Here is a 20,097-nt window from a genome sequence, read left to right on the forward strand (position 1 = left end):
CATTTAATAATACTAACTTCCACAAGGTGTGTGTCTCTGCTTTTCCCCATGCTGTTTGATGGATGAGATGTCGGCAAGCTGTTCTGCAGAGCCAAGCCTGCTACTTACACAGTTTTTCCTATAGAGGCTGCTGTTTCCTACGGGGATTTAAAATTTTATCAGAAGCGCTTTCTTTTGTTGTATGGGACTGTTTGTGCTTCTGTATCCTTGTAAACATGCACTTATCCACATGTGTTATATTCATGACACAGGGTTAATGAATGCCTGCCTTAATCATTCTATGGCTTGGATTGCTGTAAACAGTTTCAATGAATGTTTGTGTGTGTGTGTGTGTGTGCACATGTGTATGAGACAACGAGGTACTGTATAAAAATAATTTTATGAATGAATGAAGTGTCCCTTTCCCCCCCTCTCCCTTTCAGCCCACAGGGTGCCTGGAAGACCCTGAGGGCAAGCAGCTCCTCCCAACACCCTCTCCTTCCCAGGTCCTCCCACAAGGGAAGGTGGCAGCTAACACCAAAGCCCCCCAGGGGAGAAGAGGGCAGCTTCCACCAGGAGCACCCCCACAAGAGGAGCAGCTCTCATATCACCCCAATAGAAAGGGCAGCCCCTAAACCTTCCTCAAACCAAGAGAAGGAAGCAGCCTGCTCCCACTCCCTCCAACCCAAGATAGGGGGCAGCCCCCACCCTTTCTGCAGGAGAAGTGGCCACCCCACCCAACCCTTCCTTATCCCAAGAGTGGGGCAGCACCACCCCAGTCTGTCTGTGAGCACTTAGAAAAGGATGCCGTGATTACTAAGACCCAGCATGGCTTTCTCAAAGGCAAGTCATGCCAGACAAATCTTGTTTCTTTTTTTGACGGAGTTACAAGCTTGGTGGATCAGGGGAATGCTGTGGACGTAGTGTATCTTGATTTCAGTCTATCTTAGTTCCTCCCTGGCAGGGCCTTGCATATTGAGGAGCATTCCTTCCCATTAGCTGCCACCTGCCTAAGCCCAACTTGGCCACTTCACCTACTGCTTGTGAGAAGGAGGCTGATGGAACACTAGCAGCATACCAGCCTCACTCCAAGTCTCTCAACTGTGCCTCTCTGCCTGAGGTCTGAGCTGCTGCCTGCAGGCAACACAGCCTTCTCTACCCCTCCTCAGGTGGCGTGGAGGAGGGGGCCTTCCCACAGTCAGCCCCAGTCCACTCAGCTCCTATACATGGAACTTGGGGGGGACGGGACACATATTGAGCTTGACCTCTGGCAGCAAACGCTTTGGGGGCTGGCCCTACAGGCAAGTCTGTGGTTTTACCCATTATATATATATATATATATATATATATATATATATGGAATTTCTATGCCATTCTTCCTCTGAGGATCTCAGGACAGTGTACAATATAAAAACACAAAAATACCTAACATAAATACATAATAAAATGGCAAAAGTTTGTTAAAATTAGCTGTAAAAGCTAGTTTTTAAGAGAACATTCTGCCAAACATTTGTGATATGTTAAATTCCCAGTCAGCTGGGGCAGCCCCTGCTTTGCACCTGAGGTCAGGCCTTTGCAGGGACTCATTCTGAAAGAGTGTGAGGGAATTGGTTCGTTCTGTGTTTAGATTTGCTGTTGAAACTGCACTTCAAGGCAGACAGAAAAAACCCCGCTTATGGCTGTGCTTTAGGGCAAAACCTGATCAAAAACCATGATAGTTTAAAATTAAACGGTGGAATGACCTGCAATGGCAGAAGTGAAAGCAGCTTGTTGTTGCTATTTATTGCTGCAGCTTAATGCCGCCGCCCCCCTCCCGCAGATCAACTGAGAGCCGCTGAGCAGTGCCTGGGTCTAATCCCAGCCAGCCGACCCTTCTAGCCTTGGCAAGGAAGGCACCAGAGAGCGCAGGCGCACTGAGGCAATGCAGAAGAGATCTGGACCATTACCTGGCCTGTCCCAGGCAGACAGAAGAAGAAAGCCTTTGTGCCTTCCGCGCCCGCTTGACGAAAGCCGAGTTGATTCAGCGCCTGTGTTTCAGTGGGTCAATGGATTAAACGGCCTATTTATCTATTCATTTAAAATGTTTAAAGTTGGCGCATCACCCCTGAAGACAATTTATGTTTTTAAAAATACCCAGCCATGAAACGCTCCCAAAAAGAAAAGGAGAAGCGAAACGAGGCGTTGGAGTGGGAGGAAGAGGGACGGGGACCCGGGACCCCCCACCCCACCCCACGGGCCGGCAGCTGCTGGGAGACAAAGGCGCACGGATGTCATCAGGTGGTGCGCGCAATGGGGCGACTGGAGAGGCGGCCCTCCTTTCGGGTCCCCGGGGAGGGGGCAGAGCGCGCTTACCCGCCCCTTGCGACACGCCCAAGGCTCCCCCCCAAGCGCTGCCCTGGGCGGCCCTCCAAGGGCTTCCCGCAGCCTCGAGGGGAAGGGAGAGGGCAGCGCCTGCAGCCCCAGCCCGGTTCGGCTTCCGAAGGACTCAGCCTGGTCCGGAGCGGGAGCCGCCCTGGCGCTGCCGCTTCTTCGGGGGTCGCTGGAGCCCGCCTGCCCGGGGAGGGGTCTGGCTGCGCGGGCGTGCCTCCCTCCGCAGCGCCACTGAGCATGCTCGAAGCCCTTGTCTGTCGGTCTGTCTCTCCCCACCCCCGTCGCCGCCCGCCCCGCATACCCTCCCGCGCCTCCTCCGCCGCACCGACCAAGCGGGCCGAGGAGGAGGAGGAGGAGGAGGAGGGAGCGCAGCCGGGTAGGTACCGGGGCGGCTACGGTGGGGTGGAGGAAGGGAACCCCCGGCGGGCGGGATCTCTGGCGGCGGGGCGGGGTTCCCAAGGACAAAAGGCGGTTCGGGGGCTCGCTTTTCTTGGATAGCTGCGGGCCCACAAAGAGATCCCCTGCAAAGAAGTCCCGGGGAGCCTCCGAGGGACGAACCCCCCAGTGATCCTAACAACAGCCCTGCGAGGAGGGTCTGGCGCAGACAGAGCAGCTGGCCCAAATCCACCTAGCGACCCACGTGCCTATTGCTGAGCAAGGCGTCTGAACCCGGTTTCTCTCCCCCTGGACCCCCGGCTGACTCTCGGGGCCTTGCTGAAATCCTGATCTTCAGGATCTCCCCAAAGGCAGCTTCAGCTCCGGGGTCTCGCAGGGCTTTTGTTTCTGCGTGCGGTCTTTCTGCAGGTGCTGCTATCCAGCTGCGGAGAATGTGTGGGAAACCCAACCTCCAGGATCTATTGTGTGATGGGGGAGAGCGTGAAATCTCGTGGTCCTGTCTGGTTGAACGGGAGGCTGACGGTGGATTCAGGGATCCCTCAGGCATGGAAACCTCACTAACAGTAGCCTCAAGGACCCTTGGTTTACATGCTCTTTCCCACCTGGCACAGAGAATAAGGTCTGGGCTCCCCCAAATCATAGACTAAGTCCTGACCACCTGCCTGTCTCCTTGGAGATGCCCCGGCAGCTGTCCCAGCCCAAAGTTCTCCTTTTGGGGCACCCTCCAATCATCTGCTTCCCCCACTTGGAGATGAGGAGCCCTGGATTCCTGCTGAGATGCAAGGACAAGCAAACATCACCTTGCTTATTTGCTCTGCCATAAATAAGGGGAGCAGGTTTGGCAGGAGCCACCTTTGGGTCATGCTGGGCAAACCTGCGCCTGTTGAGCCCCTGCAATTCCTGTGGTCCCCAGGCCATTTGCAGAGCTGATGGGGCTCAGCCTGGATGGGGCAGCTTCCCTTCCTTTGCTCCAGGGATGCTTCCTACATAAAGATGCATTCCTAGGCTCCTTGTGGCCTTGGCAAGGAGCTGAATCGGCATCTCCTCCCTGCTCCCTGCTGCCTTCAGTAATGCTTGACGGTAGACTCTGCCTTCAGTTGTGGAATTGCACAGATGGTGCAAGTGGTGTGAGTTTACTGTGCTGTGCTGGTCCTCCTGCCCCCCCCCCCACTTCCCTGCTTGCCTCCTGTCCATTATGATGACATAAGAATCTCCTCACTGGATCAGGCCAAGGCCTGCCCCAGCCAGTATTCTGTCTCCAAGAGCAGCCAGCCAGCCAAGTCTGCCTTTGGGAAGCTCAGGAGCAGCTAGCCCCTAAGATCTGAGGTATATTGCTCATGGACATGGAGGCTCCATCCTTAGCTGTCCTGTTGAATAGTGGCTACTAGACCTGCCCATTCTGCCCTTTGACTTCACCCCTTGTCAGCCAGCCCTTTAGCCAGGTACTCCTGGGAACCAGGGTGCAGCAGAGATCCATTTTTGATTTTGGTGATGGGGATCCCTTAAATCAGTTCCCTGTTGCATGCAGAAATCCTTCTTCATCTTTCTCTCTACCATGGCGAAACATGTTGAGTGCCTGAATCAGTTTGGCAGGTGCTCAGGGTGGGTGGCAGCAGGCTCAGGGGCAGAGCATACAGTTGCCTTTCAGAAGGACCCTAGAAGCATCTTCAGATGGGAAGTATTGATGGATCCTGACAGCTAAGGGTTGTAGCCAGTGTTAGTTCTACTCTGAGTAGAGCTTAGGGGGAGGAAGCCCAAAGCCAGGGCGGAAACTTAGAGCCCATTTTTAGTGCCAATAACCTGGCCATAGAACATGCAAAGTAGTCACTACAAGGGTGACTGAACACACACTGAGAGTCTCCTCCTGCTCCTCCTCACTGAGTAATGGCAGCCAAGCTTAGCACATCAGACTTTAGAAAGGACCTGTGGTCCCTCTTCATGTTTTCAGATAATGCGAAGCCTGTGGGGGTGCTTACTGGGTCACCATCCAGAGCTGCCTCTTGAGAGGAGAACAGGCAAAAGGAGAGATGTTGCTGTTGTCAGCAGCAGCAGCAGCCGCCTTCCGCCCCGCAGCTTGTGAAGTACGTGAGAGCAGACTTGCTGGCTCAGGTTCATGGTAGACATTCTAGTCTGGCATCCTGTCTTTACAGTGGCCAACCAGATGCCCCAAAGGGAAGAAACCCACAAGCAGGGCCTGAGCACAATATCTGCACTCTCCCCTTCTGCAGTATTCAGAGGCATTACTGAGTCTGTCCATGGAGGCAGGGCAGAGCCATTGTGGCTGGCAGCTGTTGGCAGCCTTCTCCTGAATGAATCTGTCCAATCCTTTTTTTAAAACCATTGACGTTGATGGCCGCTGCTGTGGGAGTGAGTTCCATCATTTAGCCGTGTTCTGCCTGAAGAAGTCCTTTCTTCTGGCCGTCCGGAATCTTCCAACATTCAGCTTCATTGGAAGCCCAAGGGGTCTAGTCTTGTGAGAGAAGAATAGCTTTTCTCTGTCTACTCTCCATGCCTTGCCTCATTCTAGAAACTTTGACCATGTCACTTCTTTTCCATCTTCTCTCTAAACTAAAAAGCCCCAGATGTGGCAAACTTTCCTCATAGTGGAGTCGCTCCATTCCATTATAATTTTGGATGCCCTTTTCAAATTCTACAATATTCTTTTTGAAATGAGGTAGCCATAACTGGGCACATTCTTTCATGTGAAGTTGCAACATAGATTTGTATAATGGCACTACAATATTAGCAGCTTTATTTTCAGTTCCATTCCTAATGATCCCTAGCATGAAATTTGTGTTTTTCACAGCTGCTGCACACTGGGTCAACATGTTCACTGAGCTATCTGTTATGACCCCAAGGTCTCATTTCTGATAAGACACCACCAGTTCAGACCCCATGAGTGCACTTGTGAAATTAACAGTCTTTTTGCCCCAACTTTCATCACTTTGCACTTGCTTTCACTTGCAATTGCATTTGCTAATTTACAGCCCATTCATTCAGTTTGCAGACGTCCTTGTGGAGCTCTTCAAATTCTCCTTTTGTTTTAAGGACCCTGATCAAACTTAGCTACCCCTTTTTTTGTGGAGAAGGGAATCTTAGCCTGAAGCCTGTGCATCCTTTTCTTTGCTGCCAGGGCTTCCTCCGAGCAAAGAATCCTCTGAGCTGGCCTGATGACACCCCCTCAGAGGGCTGCCCCCAAACAAGATGGTGCTGGACTCGGGTCGGCAGTCCTTTCGGCGGCGGGAACAGCAGCCTGATGTCTTTGGTGCTGGCCTGCAGCAGCGGAGAAGCGGGAAGAAGGAGGCCTCTCGTCCCTATGAGGGGCTGCGGGTGCCTCCCTTCTTCTCTCCTTCCCTTTCTCTGGATTCAGACTCCTCCAGCCCGGGCCAGCGGGCGCCCCCCAAGACCAAGTGCCTCCAGAACCCAGAGCCCCAAGTGCCGCCCCCCGTGGGCCTCTGCCCTGCCTTCCAGAATCCCTGCAGCTGGATGCGCCGGAGCGAGAGCATCTGCGCAGTGAACCGGAGGGACCGCGCGCGGGGGCAGATCCGCAGTGCCGCCTCCCTGCCTCACCTCCCCAAAGCCAAGGCGGACAGGTGCATCGGGGCCAAGAGGAAAAGTCCCTGCCTGCTGGTGGCCCTGCGGCCGGTGAACGTTGACAAAGAGAGGGAGAAGTTCTTTGGGGCCTGCTACGCCTACAACCCCCAGTTTGAATACGCAGAGCCTGTCCCTGAAGCTGTGTTGGAGAAATACAAAGAGGCCTCTGGGCAGTTTATTTCACAGGTAAGGAAAGTTCCCCCTGCTCCCTCTGCCTTAGCCATTTTCTTCCAAATGGCTGCTCCTCCCTCCACAACCCTTTGCGAGGAGACTAAGCCAGCAAGTCTCTGCCTCCCAGAGGGAGGAAAGATGCTTTGGGTCTCAGTAGCAGGAGCGCAGCTGGCATTATATTGTGTGCATCAGTAATCCTCACAATAACCCTGTAAGGAGCAGGGGGGCAAAATGTTTTGCAGAATCTAGAGGCTCACCTACTTTTCTAGATTCTAGTTTGGCAAGGGGGTCCAAAGAAACGGAGTCATGCCACTGGAGGAAGAGAGCCTGCTCTGATCCTGGCACACATGAGCACGTGCCCCACTCCCCCAACATCCAGGCAGTGTTTTACTGTGGGATGCCAGGACTCAGGGATCTAAGAGGGTGAAGTTTGAAACTTGGAAATCAGATGCTTCTTTCAGCAGCCCAGGGGCTAGGACCAGTGGCAAGCAGCAGGGGTGACTGGACTCTCGTACCTTTGCACACTGGGTCAGGATCATTGCCTCCATATTGCAGACTGGAGGGCTGAGACTAAGGGAATGGTGGCAGTTTGAATTGGGTCTTCTGCTCACAGCTGGTGCTACCCTGTTTTGGGCTGAGCAATCTTTCTACTTCTTCATTCTGTTGGTGGTGTTAGAACTTTTGAGTCCTCTTGTTAATTCTCACAACAGTCCTCTGAGGGAAGTTGTCCACAGTCGTCTTTTGCGGAGGGGAGCTGAAATACATTTGCCAGGCTAGAATAAAATTTGATCAGCTCCTTCAGTTGCCAGACTTTGAGGAATCACAGAGGCTTGCTGCCTCTGGTTAGCCAGATCTGCCTGCTGTGGAGCAACATGGCCTCAGTTCTCTGTGTTGATGGCTGGGCTGCTTAGGGCTTCCTAGCTGAGGCAGAGGAAGGGGTGATCTCATGATGGCAACCACCTGTCCTTCATGCTCTTCAGTCTGTCTATTTGGTCTACAGGTCATAAATACAGTGGTGCCTCGCAAGACGAAATTAATTCGTTCTGCAAGTTTTTTCTTCTTGCGAGTTTTTCGTCTTGCGAAGCACGGTTTCCCATAGGAATGCATTGAAAATCAATTAATGCATTCCTATGGAGACCGCCTTCAGACCAGGTCCGGGGACAGTCTGTCCCCGGACCTCTTCTGAAGGCTGGCTGGGGGAGAAGGACTTTTCTCCCCACCGCCAGCCTTCAGAACAGCCTTCTGAAGGCTGGCGGTGGGAAGAAAAGCCCTTCTCCCGCCGCCAGCCTTCAGAAGAGTTCCCCAGGGCTGCCTAGGCTGAGGATAGCAGCCTGCTGCCCGGCGCGAGGGGCGCTCTTAAGCAGAGCGCCCCTCGCGTGGGGCAGACATTCACAGCTTGGGGAGCCCTGCAGGAGTTCCCCGCAGGGCTCTCCAAGCTGCGGATAGCAGCCTGCTGCCCCGCACGAGGGGCACTCTTAAGCAGAGCGCCCCTCGCGTGGGGCAGACATCTGCAGCTTGGGGAGCCCTGCAGGAGTTCCCCGCAGGGCTCTCCAAGCTGTGGATAGCAGCCTGCTGCCCCGCGCGAGGGGCGCTCTGCTTCAGAGCGCCCCTCGCGGGGGGCAGACATTCACAGCTTGGGGAGCCCTGCAGGAGTTCCCCGCAGGGCTCTCCAAGCTGCGGATAGCAGCCTGCTGCCCCGCACGAGGGGCACTCTTAAGCAGAGCGCCCCTCGCGCGGGGCAGACATTCGCAGCTTGGGGAGCCCTGCAGGACTTCCCCGCAGGGCTCTCCAAGCTGCGGATAGCAAGCCTTCAGGACAGGTCCGGGAACAGAGGAGAAGGCGAGCTGCGCTTCCCCGCTGTCCCCGGAGATTTCCCTATGGGCTTTCGTCTTGCGAAGCAAGCCCATAGGGAAATTCGTCTTGCGAAGCCGCTAAAAATCGGAAAACCCTTTCGTCTTGCGGGTTTTTCGTTTAGCGATGCATTCGTCTTGCGGGGCACCACTGTATCCAATATTGTCTCTGGTTATCCAGGGAAATACATAATGGAGGAAAAGGCAAAACACATGCATACAGATTGTGCCTTTTAAAATAAGCCGCAGGAACAATGGAATAACTAATGGACAGACACCTATTCAACTTGCTTTAGTTTTAATTCCTACGAAGTTAAAAAGTAGAATGAATCGAGGTTGCCAGCATCTGAAGGACAACTTCAACTAGCTTGCGTTGGACCTCCTTTAACATTATGCATTAATCTTGAATATATCAGGTGTACTCTCTTCAGGTGTGAGTGGGGAGTTCATTCTTTGTATCTGGTAGCCAAAAAACATTTTTAAAATGTTGTTGTTATTTTAAATAGAAAAAGCAGACAGTTGTGGGTTGAAACTCACTTGCTGTGTGTGTTTCAGGCTATTGGAATCATTGATGCTGTGCTGGAGAAATATAGCACCTACGAGAACTTTGAGGCATCCAACGGAGGGAAGTTGCTCAGCAAATGCCAGATCTGGTCCATTGTCAGGAAGTACATGCAGAAAGAAGGCTGCTCTGGAGAGGTGAGTCCAATGCTGGCAAAAGACCTTCTGCATGATCCCAGGGAGGCACCCTGACAGCCTTTTGCGCAGTGCCCTTGGAAACCCCAAAATCCTTCCTGCCCCAGGCAGTAATTGCTTGGGGTTGCATCCAGCTGGGATGGTGAGGGTAGGAAGCCGCATCTAGGACTAGCCCTGGACTCTCCCCTGGAGACTGCATCGACTGACTGGAGTCCTGCCAGGAACGGAAGCTGCATGGGAGCTCTGCGCTGCTCCTTGCCTGACCTACCTCCCAAGAGCTGTGCTGGGTTTCTAAGCAGGCTCAGAATCTTGGGGGATAAATGCTGGGATGGTCTTGGTTGTCACATGCATGGATGGATGGATGGCCTGTGGTTTCCCTCTTCGGTTTCAAAGCTTGTTCTCCATCCTGGGCCCTGTGATGGGAACTCCCTCACAGCTCAATTCAGAGTGTAAATACAGGCCCTGCTCCCCAATCTTCTTCTAGGTGGTGGTGCAGCTGACCGAGGATCTGCTGTCTCAGGCAGTGATGATGGTGGAAAACAGCCGCCCAACTTTAGCCATCAACCTTTCTGGGGCTCGTCAGAACTGGCTGGAGGGCATGTTGCGCCATGAAATAGGTCAGGATCCGTGAAGAAGGAGCAAAGTTCCGTGACATTCCCCAACCCTCTGTGCCCTGGAAGGGTATTAAAGGAGCACGGGGAGGAGAGTGGAGAATTGTCTGCCAGGAGTTGGGACATCAATTTTTCTTTCAAGGGAAGGATGTACCAGCTGGACTACCCAGCCCTGAACTCTGGCTGGTTTGGGGAAAGGGCTAATAATTCTGTTCAGTGCCGCAGAGACCTAGAACTCTGAAGAGCAGGAGGGTCTGGGTGCTGACTGGCAGGGGCCTAGTTGTCAAATGCTGTCTGGCTGTGAAAATCAAGGGAAGGCTCATGTCTAATACAAGTTCCATTATGCTACCACTGCTACATCAGAACAGATTTCAGCCTCATCAGACTGAAAGAAGCTGCTTAATAATAAGTCAGGCTTTATCTAGTTTAATGAACTATCAGGGACCGTGCTGAGGAGGAATGGTGGAAGTCACCACCTCCACCTGCTCCTGCTCCGGAATCTTCCCAGGAGCAGGAAGATAGATTTGGAACGGTGGTTTGCAGAGGGGCATAGTTCAGAAGGCAGAAGCTGGGAAATACTGTATGGGGAACAGCTAGGAGAAGAAACACTGGAAGACAGAGGGTTAACAGATTCACAGTCTCTGGACAGCATTCCTCCGCCCAGCCCAAGGTCGAAAAGAGCTCAGAACAGAATGCTCAGAGGGCACAAGCTCAGATTACAAGACATAGGAGTGACGTAGATTAATAGGGACAGAGAGGGTGTAAGCCTCAATTAGGAGCAACGCCATTCTGGGTTGACACTTTCTTTTGTCCTTCGCTGTGTTTATTAAAGAAACTAACTGGTAAGAATTCATTTTGTTTGATCTCCTCATTTATGGCTACGGGGGAGGAAGCAGATTCCCTGAAGCCTGACATAACACATTTTTAAGTGATTCATTTCATGGTTTTCAACTTTTCCAATTTTTAAGGCTTTCTAATTTTTTGAGTTGTCATCCGATGCCATAAAGGCATCAGGTGATGGGCAGGGAGTGTTCCCACCACCTGATAGATACAGTTCCCTACCCCTGGATATGCAGCCTAAAACCCAGGACGTGAGTCCACTTTTGCACTGCGATTCATTGACCCAGTGAAGGACTGGGAAGTGGGGTGGGGGGGAAGCTGAGGCAAGCCAGTTGTGAAGGAGGAGTAATGATGGGGAAATGCCTCTCCTCTGCCTTAGGCACCCACTACATCCGCGGGGTCAACAATGCCCACCAGCCGTGGCACAGCTCAGAAGGTCGCCAGCACTACGGCCTGAAGCCGGCGAATCCCACTGAGGAAGGCCTGGCCAGCCTGCACAGCGTCCTCTTCCGCAAGCAGCCCTTCCTGTGGAGGGCAGCCCTTCTCTACTACACTGTCTACCGGGCCAGCCACATGTCCTTCTGCGAGCTCTTCCATGACCTGGAGCGCTACGTGCAGGACCCTGGGGTGCGCTGGGAATACTGTGTGCGGGCCAAGAGAGGCCAGACAGACACTTCCGAGCCAGGTAAGGGCCTTCGCATGCCATGAGGATGCTCAGTATTAGAGAGATGCAAATGTTCCCAGCCCTCAGGGGTCTGGAGGTTGGCCACTTGAGCATCATTTGCTAAAATTCCTCTCCGATTTAGGACTCCTTTGCTCAGTCCCCACCCTCCCACCATCACAAGAAGATGGCTGGCTGGGGGATGGTGTATAGGTGACCTGCAAAGGACAGCTCTGTTCTTGGGCACTGATGTGCAGCAGGGCTGGTGCTGGGGGCTCTCCTGATTGATGGCGCCCTTCAGAATTAGATTCTGATACCCTGCAGAACACTAAAAAAAAAAGAAAACTCCAAAAGCACAAGATGACTTCCTGCAAACCTCCACCCTTCCAGCCCTCAGGAAGTTCCCTGATTTTGGCAGTATTTGAATTTCTTGCCAGTATTTGGACGTCACTTTGAAAGGTGTCCTGCTTATGCTGGATGTGCCAGTGGTTTTTCTCTTTCAGGGTGTTTCAGTAAAGATCAAGTGTACCTGGATGGAATTCTCCGGATCCTGAGACATCGACAAACCATCAACTTCCAGCTGCTGGCTGCCCTGGGGAAGGTAACAGCTCTGCCTTCTCTGTGGTCTTCCCCCACTCCCCATGTGTGTGTATTGTGGGGGGTAGGTACCTTCACCTCCTCCATCTCATAGCCAAGAGGGCTTTCTTTGGCTTGGCTTCTGGTGTTTGCTCCAGTTGGAGGCAGGTGGATAGAGCAGGAAGAGACCAAGAAGGGAGGGAGGACAGCACAGTCCTCTAACAGTCCTCAGATAAGAAAACCCGATTTTTCCATCCAAGTGAGGCCCTCCAATTCATCTTTATCTTCCTCCAAAGGGCATAGAATGTCTATTCTCTCCCCGCTCCCCCTTTATCATTGTAACAGTCCTGTCTCAAAATGGCTGTTTTAAACCCAAGAGGCACTAGGGAGTTCTGATTGTGAATCTCTCACAATGCATCTGGTTTGGCCCTCAGTAGGAGCCTCCACCAGACTGGCTCTCAGGTGAGGTGAATTTGGTCTGTTACACAAAGCTCTCTGGTATTGCAGTGATGATGATGATGATGTTTTTTGTACCTCACCTATCTGACTGGGTTGCCCCAGCCACTCTGGGTGGGTGGCTTCCAGCAAGAAGACTGAAACCTCATCTTTGAATGAGTTGCTAATTTTCAGTTGCTCTTTTTCTTATACATAAATAAATTCAGGTCTCCTACGAAGATGTGAGTAATCTTCAGAAATACGGGGTGCTGGAGAAGGTTCGAATCCCTCACTTCATGCAGGATCTAGAGAGGTACATGCAGCAGCTCAACCACATTGTCGCAACCAACTGTCTCAATGACGAGGAACTGGAACAGCTGCTGCCAGAATGAGCCGGCCTTTGAAGGGGAAGAGGGAGGGAGGGAGGGAGAGGGCTATGGCTCCTCCAGCCTTTGCTGCTGTCACCCAAGACAGGCTGTACTGTAATCATGAATAGGCCCTTTGGGGGTCTTCAAAGAAGTTGTTGTGTCAGATTGTGGTCCTGCTGAAAACAGTTTACTGGCTTACAGCCTACTATTTATTCTTTATTTATTGGGGTCTCTGGTTGAATATTAGGTGAATGAAGACTGGGATGAGGCAGTCTTCCAGCTATTCAAGGAGAAACCTTTGGAGGTGGTCTGCTGAGTGTTCCAATCTGGAGCCATTTAAAGTAATTTCAAAATGTCTCAAGATACATGGAATGTGGCATGTCCCCTTCTGCGGAGCAGGCTGGCAGTCATCACTTTTGACCCTGCTAAAACAACAAAGGCAATTCTAAGGGAGGTTGACTGTCCTGTGTTTGCACAAGCCAGCGTGTTTGGTTCACCAATTCAACCATTTGACTGAGAGAGAGCAGGCGCAGAGGTCACCAGCCGCCGCAAGGACATGTCTTCCAGGGTTTGGCCGCCAAGAATTAGGTACAGAACCCATTTACGCAAAGTTAGAAAATGTCTTCAGGTGTGTTTCATATCCATCTCAGTCAGCTTGCAGCTTTTCAGAAAAACTTGCTTTGTTGCATCAGACAGAGAGCTTTCTCTCTTGGCCAGCATCTTTTGCTTCCAACTCGGCAGATGCCATGGGAGCTCACAAGCCAGGCAATGAGCTGCACTCGACATCTCCTGAATTACTTTGAATGCAGCAGGACTCCACAGCCTTGAATGCAGGAAGCTGCTTTCTCTGAAAGACCTGCTGGTCCATGAGTAGACGCAAGTAGCTCCGTCTAGTCCTTTGACAAAAGTTTTTGTCCAGTGTAAGCAGTTGTCTGTAGTTGGCATGTGCAGTGTGACGGGTGCTTTGGGGTTGCTTCAGCTGTGTTTTTGACAACCAAACATGTTTGTGCCCAAGGATTTTGGGGGAGGTGCAGAGAGAGACTGGTGGCCACCCTGAGGCAGGAGGGAGGCAAGGAAGGGAGGTGTGGGAGGGCAGGTAGCTTTAGCTTAGAAAAGGATGTGTTTGATAAGCAAGGGCAGGTCCTTCGTAAATGGAGCCAAGGACCTTGGTAGTGTTTCTCAAGCAAATAAAATGGGAGAATCTGAGGGAGCAAAGGTGCACAGGGGCCACCTTGGGTGTCAAGTCTGAAGCTGTTGCTTTAACAGTCTCTTCTGGCATTAAGTGATAATATAAATTCATATTAAAACAACCCCTTCCATCCTGCGATGCTACCTCAACTGGGGGGTGATGTTACCTGTGCTTCTACACTGTTTGTCAAAGCCATTTCCACTGCTGGGCTCCTTGGTGTAAAACGGATTTTGCTCCATTCAATAAAGACTCTCCTCTGCTTTTGTTGTGCTTAGCTGGGGAGGTTGGCAGAAATCTTCATGCACTGCCAAGCTGAAATCCTTGCTCACACTGAAGTGGGAGGGTAACCTTTTTGCTCTCTGAATACTTTAGAAAGTCACACGTGCCTGCCCCCCACCTTGACTAATGAGAAGGGGCATCTCCCACCACACCCCATGCCATTCCCTTCACCAGCTTCTACTAGCCCTCCAGTAAGCAACCAACAGTCATGAACCTATGGATGGTACAACCCACCCCTTTCAATGTAAAGGGTCTTGGGCAATCCTGACCCCTGGTATCAAATCCTTCCTACCCATGTAGATTTCACCCACCAGGCTACCTCTGCAACTGCCTCAGTCTGAAGGCTAAACAGCAGCCATAGCCATCTCCATAAAATGTGGTAGGATGTGTCAATGCAGTTGCAGAATGTCAGATACTGGCTATCTATCATGTGCCCTGTTTGCCAAGGCTCTGGAAAACACACCTGTCTATCTACCTGTCCTCTTTCATAACTGACAAAATCTCCTTCCAAGTGCCCTCCCATTTCCTAAAAGATGGAAGCACATTTATAAAATAGGATTTTACTTGGTTGCAGGATTTTCTTCCACCTTGTTTTCTAAGCCACCCAAGAACAGTAAGTTTTGTCCGTGGGAATGTTTCTAAACCAGAAACATTCAGACCTTTATAAAATATTCAGCGTTGTAAGAGTGGTATTTTGATGTCCAGTCCTCAATTTATACTATATAAACATGTTCCTCAGTTTTCATGATTTACTTTTCAGATTCACATGTGTTTCTAATCCAATACTTTTAGACAAGCTTAAGTAGGGAAAAGGGTATTGTCTTTATTTAAAAACAAAACAATCACAATTATTTATTCACATACAAGTACAAGAGCATCTCCTGCTTGTTCCCACCCCAACCCCACCCAGCATGCATTATCAGGGGCGCCCAGACAAACACTGATTCACCACTTCCAACAGGTGGTTGTTTTCCAAGGCAGCCGCCACTCTCTCTTTGTCAGCCAGTTGCTTGTTTACTGTGAAAAAGAACCCCACAAGAGGAGTTAGTGAAGACATCCATCCATCCATCCACCCTCCTCTGCTGTATAGCTCAAGGGCTAGGACCCCACCAAAAAAATTCCAAGTGGTATTTGTACTCTTGCCTTCCAGCTTTGCTTCAAAACAAATATAGAAGGGAATGTAAGTGACCTATTCTGAGGGGTATTTTGTGGTGAATTTCAAACGTACCTGCATGCTCTGAGGCATGTGTTCCAGGGGTTATGTGGACATCCACCTGGGAGGAAGAAGAGAAGCAGCAACATTTGTGTCACCAAATAATGTTCCCCCAGGTTGAACCAACTGGAGGAATAATAAAATTATACCTCACTAATCCAATTTTACCTTAATTTAATTTGGTTGCTCTGTTACACACCATCACCAGTCCCCTCCCTTCCATTCTGTGTCTCATTGATGAGGATGCGCTGTCACTTTGGCAGTTTCTTTGTTTCTAATTCCAACCCAAGAATTCTTCTAGTGGGATAAATACTCTGGCTGGGCAGATTGCCTTGATCAAAAGCTTTTGAATACCCCACCACCACTGGATATGAAGAAGCCACTAGGGAGCAGGAGTGGCTCAAACAACTGAAAGAAGGCATCTGATCAATGGCGGGGCTGGGGGGCAGCCAGGGACCCCTTTCTTTATTGCTTTGAAAAAACGGCACTTGGTTTCCAGCATGTCAAATTCAAAAAAGCAGCATGGGCTGCGTGGGATCCTGCAATTGTTAGCCTCAGGTGCTTTAATAGAAACAAAGGGGAGAAGGAAAGCCCACATATCCCTTTGATACCTAGCCTGTCAAGTGCCAAGATGAGCAAGAGCTTCTGAAACTGGGAGTCACTGGAAGCAAGTAAGAAGGAAATTCATGCTGCTTTCCAGGGTGCTGTAGCTGCTGCCTCTTGGAGCCAAGCAGTGGTCTCACAAACAGGAGCTACTCCCAAAGGACCAAGCCAGTTGTTTGTCTGGGGCCCTTTCCTAGGCAGATCAAGACTTCTGGCACTGCTGGCTGTTTGAATTTATATCTGCCATCCCCACCCCATCCCCTGCAACACTTTCACAACACTCTAGAATGTCAAGTCAAAGCAGCACTTTGGAGTTCCCCTTGAAGGTTGCTGACCCAGGTCATTGTTTTGTCTCCCACATTTGTCTTGATTTTCAATGCTTTGAAGGGCTACAGGAACTTGCAGCTGCCACCGCACTTTCTATCCCCTGCAGAATTCTAATTTCTGCTCATGGCTGGTAGGAGACAAGGGGTGAGCACCACAGGTTTGCAATGGGGAATGCAGACACTGTAAAAGCAGAACTACCAGTACAATTCTACTTCCAGCTGATCACTCAAGAGTAATGCCTCAACAGCCCCAAAGGCCCCTCATGTCCACCCTATGCAACGAAAACAGAATTTCTCCATCGCCCTTTTGGCCATTTATATCCACTCACCTTAAACCTTTCTGGGAGGGATCTGATCAGCTTCACTTTGACTGAAAGGCCAATTAATGTTGCCATGCTGCAGTGAGGAATGGTGGGGGTGAATTCCACTGAAACGGTGCTCTCAGCATCATTTACCTGTGAAAGACCCATCCCGACACAATCACTTTTTTTTTTTAGAGAGAGTCATAATTTAAACCACATAAAATGCTGTTCTAATTGGAAAAAGAGCTAATTGGCTTGTCTCTTTGCATCTTACTAACTCTGCATTTGTACTTTGAGAATTAGACTCCTCCCAGTCTGAAGATGATGCCCAGGAATTCACAAAGAAAACCAAGCAACCTGGGGACAAATAGAACACCTTCACCCCCAAATTGCTCCCCTTTATCACATACATAGCCCAACAAGAACCCATCCACAGCATACGAATCAATATGGCTAACTTGACCCAACAATCCCACCCCCTCACAAATGCAAACAAACCTCACTGCAGCCAACTACAGACAGCCAACACCCTGGCCCCACCCCCATCCCTCTCACCACCAAGGAAATGTAATAAGTGAAAAGAAAGAGAACCTACCCAGTTGACGCTGACACAAAACCCCACACTTACACTATATAAAAGAATACAGTGTCTGAGTCTGAGCCAAGGGTCACTGAGCTAACCAGGTGGTGGTGAGATGGGAGGGGGCATCACCGTAGGGCATGATGGTAGCAGCTTGGATAAGTCACACAGGTGCAGTTATATAAAAAGCCTCCTGGGCAGTGGGGAAGTGAAATGGGGAATTTAAGAATCAGGCCAGGCAAAAATGGAAAGACACCTGTTCTTCCTTGAAGCTGCATCTCTCCTAAAGGATCTGTTTGTACCTGGTTTTCATGAATTTAGTGACATGGGCTACAGCCTGTTCAGCCGGCCTCTGGCTCAAAAAGTGGCCATTTTTTCTCTTGGAAAAGGCAGAGAAAGGCCAACAACACTCACCTTGACTCGAACTTGTTCTACGACGTTTAGTTCTTCTAATGTTAAGGGATGCTCTGGGTCGTTGATGGAACGAATGAGATGTAGAAAGTCAAGGAAAAACACTCCACTAGCAAAGCACAGCCAGGCACAAAGCAACAGGCCCTGTGGGGATGCAATTCTTCATTTAAGATGGGAGCCTCCCAAATGTTGCCCAATGAAAACAAACTGCTCAAGCCTTCCCAACAGGAACCAATGCAGAAAACAGGTTGGCTAATACCTCTTTAGAGAGGCCAACTGCACACTATCAGAAAACATCTTTTTAGTCCAGGGGTGGGGACTCTATGGCCTTCCTTATGCTCTTGGATTCCCCACTCCCATCAGCCTGTGTGATAGGCACTATAGTCCAATATCTGGAGGACCACAGACTCTCCATCTCTGCTTTATGCAATCCTCCCCTCTCTACTAAATGCCACTTTCTCTTTCTTCTGAGATGGTCACACGCTGGTAGGAAATTTTGCATGAAAACCCTGAGTTACCTGCTGAATGCCAGCAAGAGAACACCAGCTTTCCAATACAACTTTTAAAAAAAAATAAATGAGCTGCCAATCCTACAACTCAACATATATCTACCTGTTGTGGGGCTTCCACATCATGCAAGCTATCAATCCTACCCTGAAGAGCAGGAACTAGAGATGCTTGAGGAAATCAATCTGTGCTATTTCTAATACAAACCTGATACAGCCCCGCTCTATGCCTAAAAAGTTTACTCTGTGAACCACCCTGAGACCCTGGGTATAGGGACGTACAGTGGTACCTCCAGTTACGAACTTAATCCATTTTGGAGGTCCGTTTGTAACCCAAAACTGTTCTTAACATGAGGTATGCTTTTGCTAATGGCGCCTCCCGCTGCTGCCGCGCTGCTGGCACGCAACTTCCACTCGCATCCAGGGTAAGGTTTGCAACCAGGAGCATCTACTTCCAGGTTAGCAGAGCTCGTAACCCAAAGCATCCGTAAGGTGGGCGGTACGTAACACAAGGTTCCACCGTATATTAATTCTAATAATAATAATAATAATAATAACAACAATAATAATAATAGCCTGCTGAATTGGGCAAATGACCCATCTAGTCCATTCTCAATCATTTTGGTTACCTTTTTACAGACCGTTTCCTCTACAATATCCTTTTGGAGGTGAGGCAACCAGAATGTCACAGAGTGTTCAAAGAAAAGTTGCATGGTATGATACCGGCAATTTTGTTTTCAATTCCTTTCCAAACGATCACACTCTCTTTTCATTTTAACAATCTTACAAAATGTTACCAGCAAACCTTGCCTCCTTGCTGCTAATCCCTAATTCTAAATCATTTATAAACAACTTAAAAGAGCACAGTCCCAACACTGATCTTTGGAGGGCTCCATTTTCAACATCTGCCCATTTGGAAAGCTGTCCGTTTATTCCTACTATTTCATTCCTGCAGCTTAAGCAAGAGGACCTCTCCTATCATTCCTCGACTGCTAAGCATACGCAGGAGTCATTGGCGAGGGGCTTCATCAAAAGCTTTTTTGAAAATCCAAGTGCTCCATGTCAGCCAGATCATCTCTATCTACCGGTACATGCTTGTTGACACCCTCAAAGAAATCTAAATAGGTGCATGAGGTAGGACTTGCCTCCTCCTGACAGTTTGTAACTTACTCGGCTCGAAATACGCATCGAGGTGCGTTAAGAAACGACTACTGTATATCGATGGGACTATTCAAGCGACCTGATTATTGAGTGAAGGCGTGTGAAAGTGACACGATCTGCCCACCCCAGACACAAACCCACCGCGCCTGCTGCCCCCAGAGCCCCACCCCAGGATCCCAGGGCTCAGCCCCTCTTGCCCGGCTCCGCATCCGCCTTCCCGACCCCAACCCAGGCGCCGCTGCAAGCCGGAGGCGTCACTTCCATGAGCCACTGGAGAAGCTCTAAGAACCACGAGAAGCGCCGGGCCCGCCCCCTCCGCCCCAGGGAGTCTTTCCCCCTTGGCAGGCGAACCCCGGCTGGGCTCAGAAGAGGATATCGAAGATCTCCCGGTCGTCGATGGCGTCGGGCAGCTCGTCGTCCTCCTCGCGCGCCGTGACGGGCCGCTCGCCCTGGCGCCGGTAGATGAGCGGGTTCGCGTTTTCCAGGGCGCCGCCCGCCGGAGAGGCAGACGGATCTTGGCCCACCATGGCGGCGGCGGCGGCACTCAGCCCACTAGACCGAGCGCCGTTGCCAAGCGCTTCCCCACACCGGAAGGACGCTCAGCGGAGGTGGCTCCGGCGTGACGCGCTTCCGGCATTTGGGGAACGCGCTCACTTTCGTCAGCTGCCTTAGTGGAGCTAAGAATCTAGAAGAGCACATCTCGCTGCCTATAGCGGGAGCTTCCGGGTTCGCTTTGTTTCTAATTTTCCTTCTCCCCGCTGCAGAAGTGCGAGTTGCTGGGAGGAAACGCCTGAGTTTTCGTGCACAGACAGATGCCTCTGAGCATATACAGACTTCTCTCCCCTTATCTTGGGCAACTGCCGCCTCTGCCTTCCTTGCGCGGTTTGAAGGGTCCCTGGGAGGCCATCCAGTCGCACCTGCCTGTTCAGTGCAGGATTTTGCGTCTTCAGCCTCCCTGCCAGGAATCATAGAATCATAGA

At 50.8% G+C, this 20,097-nt stretch overlaps 2 protein-coding genes across 4 annotated transcripts; one reads left to right on the forward strand and one right to left on the reverse strand.

The window, feature by feature from the left end:
- Positions 1–1,939: 1,939 nt before the first annotated feature.
- Positions 1,940–13,997, forward strand: MATCAP1 (microtubule associated tyrosine carboxypeptidase 1). 3 transcript variants are annotated; one of them, XM_053399449.1, is made up of 7 exons: positions 1,940–2,256; positions 5,879–6,525; positions 8,916–9,059; positions 9,541–9,673; positions 10,887–11,192; positions 11,672–11,769; positions 12,407–13,997. In XM_053399449.1, the coding sequence occupies exons 2-7, from the start codon at positions 5,950–5,952 to the stop codon at positions 12,569–12,571; spliced, it is 1,422 nt and encodes a 473-aa protein (XP_053255424.1). In that variant the 5' UTR covers positions 1,940–2,256; positions 5,879–5,949; the 3' UTR covers positions 12,572–13,997. The 3 variants fall into 3 exon arrangements, with proteins under 3 accessions (XP_053255424.1, XP_053255422.1, XP_053255423.1); XM_053399447.1 differs by lacking the exon at positions 1,940–2,256 and adding an exon at positions 2,464–2,725; XM_053399448.1 differs by lacking the exon at positions 1,940–2,256 and adding an exon at positions 3,975–4,071.
- Positions 13,998–14,895: 898 nt separating this feature from the next.
- On the reverse strand, positions 14,896–19,728 carry CIAO2B (cytosolic iron-sulfur assembly component 2B). Its single transcript, XM_053399450.1, has 5 exons — positions 19,492–19,728; positions 17,454–17,531; positions 16,487–16,612; positions 15,244–15,289; positions 14,896–15,032 (listed from the first exon to the last, which is right to left on the reverse strand). Exons 1-5 carry the CDS (start codon positions 19,642–19,644, stop codon positions 14,935–14,937), a joined length of 501 nt encoding a protein of 166 aa, XP_053255425.1. The 5' UTR covers positions 19,645–19,728; the 3' UTR covers positions 14,896–14,934.
- Positions 19,729–20,097: the final 369 nt, after the last annotated feature.

Source organism: Podarcis raffonei, chromosome 8, assembly GCF_027172205.1.
Source record: "Podarcis raffonei isolate rPodRaf1 chromosome 8, rPodRaf1.pri, whole genome shotgun sequence".
In the NCBI taxonomy this organism is placed as follows: Eukaryota; Metazoa; Chordata; class Lepidosauria; order Squamata; family Lacertidae; genus Podarcis; species Podarcis raffonei.

Coding starts and splice junctions, on each gene's coding strand:
- MATCAP1 (XM_053399449.1), top strand. CDS start 5,950: ATGGTGCTGGACTCGGGTCGGCAGTCCTTTCGGCGGCGGGAACAGCAG. Junction 9,674..10,886: donor CATGTTGCGCCATGAAATAG/GTCAGGATCCGT, acceptor CCTCTGCCTTAG/GCACCCACTACATCCGCGGG. Junction 11,770..12,406: donor TGCTGGCTGCCCTGGGGAAG/GTAACAGCTCTG, acceptor AAATAAATTCAG/GTCTCCTACGAAGATGTGAG.
- CIAO2B (XM_053399450.1), bottom strand. CDS start 19,644: ATGGTGGGCCAAGATCCGTCTGCCTCTCCGGCGGGCGGCGCCCTGGAA. Junction 17,532..19,491: donor ACGACCGGGAGATCTTCGAT/ATCCTCTTCTGA, acceptor GACTTTCTACAT/CTCATTCGTTCCATCAACGA. Junction 15,290..16,486: donor CCCTCCCAGAAAGGTTTAAG/GTGAGTGGATAT, acceptor TCTTCCTCCCAG/GTGGATGTCCACATAACCCC.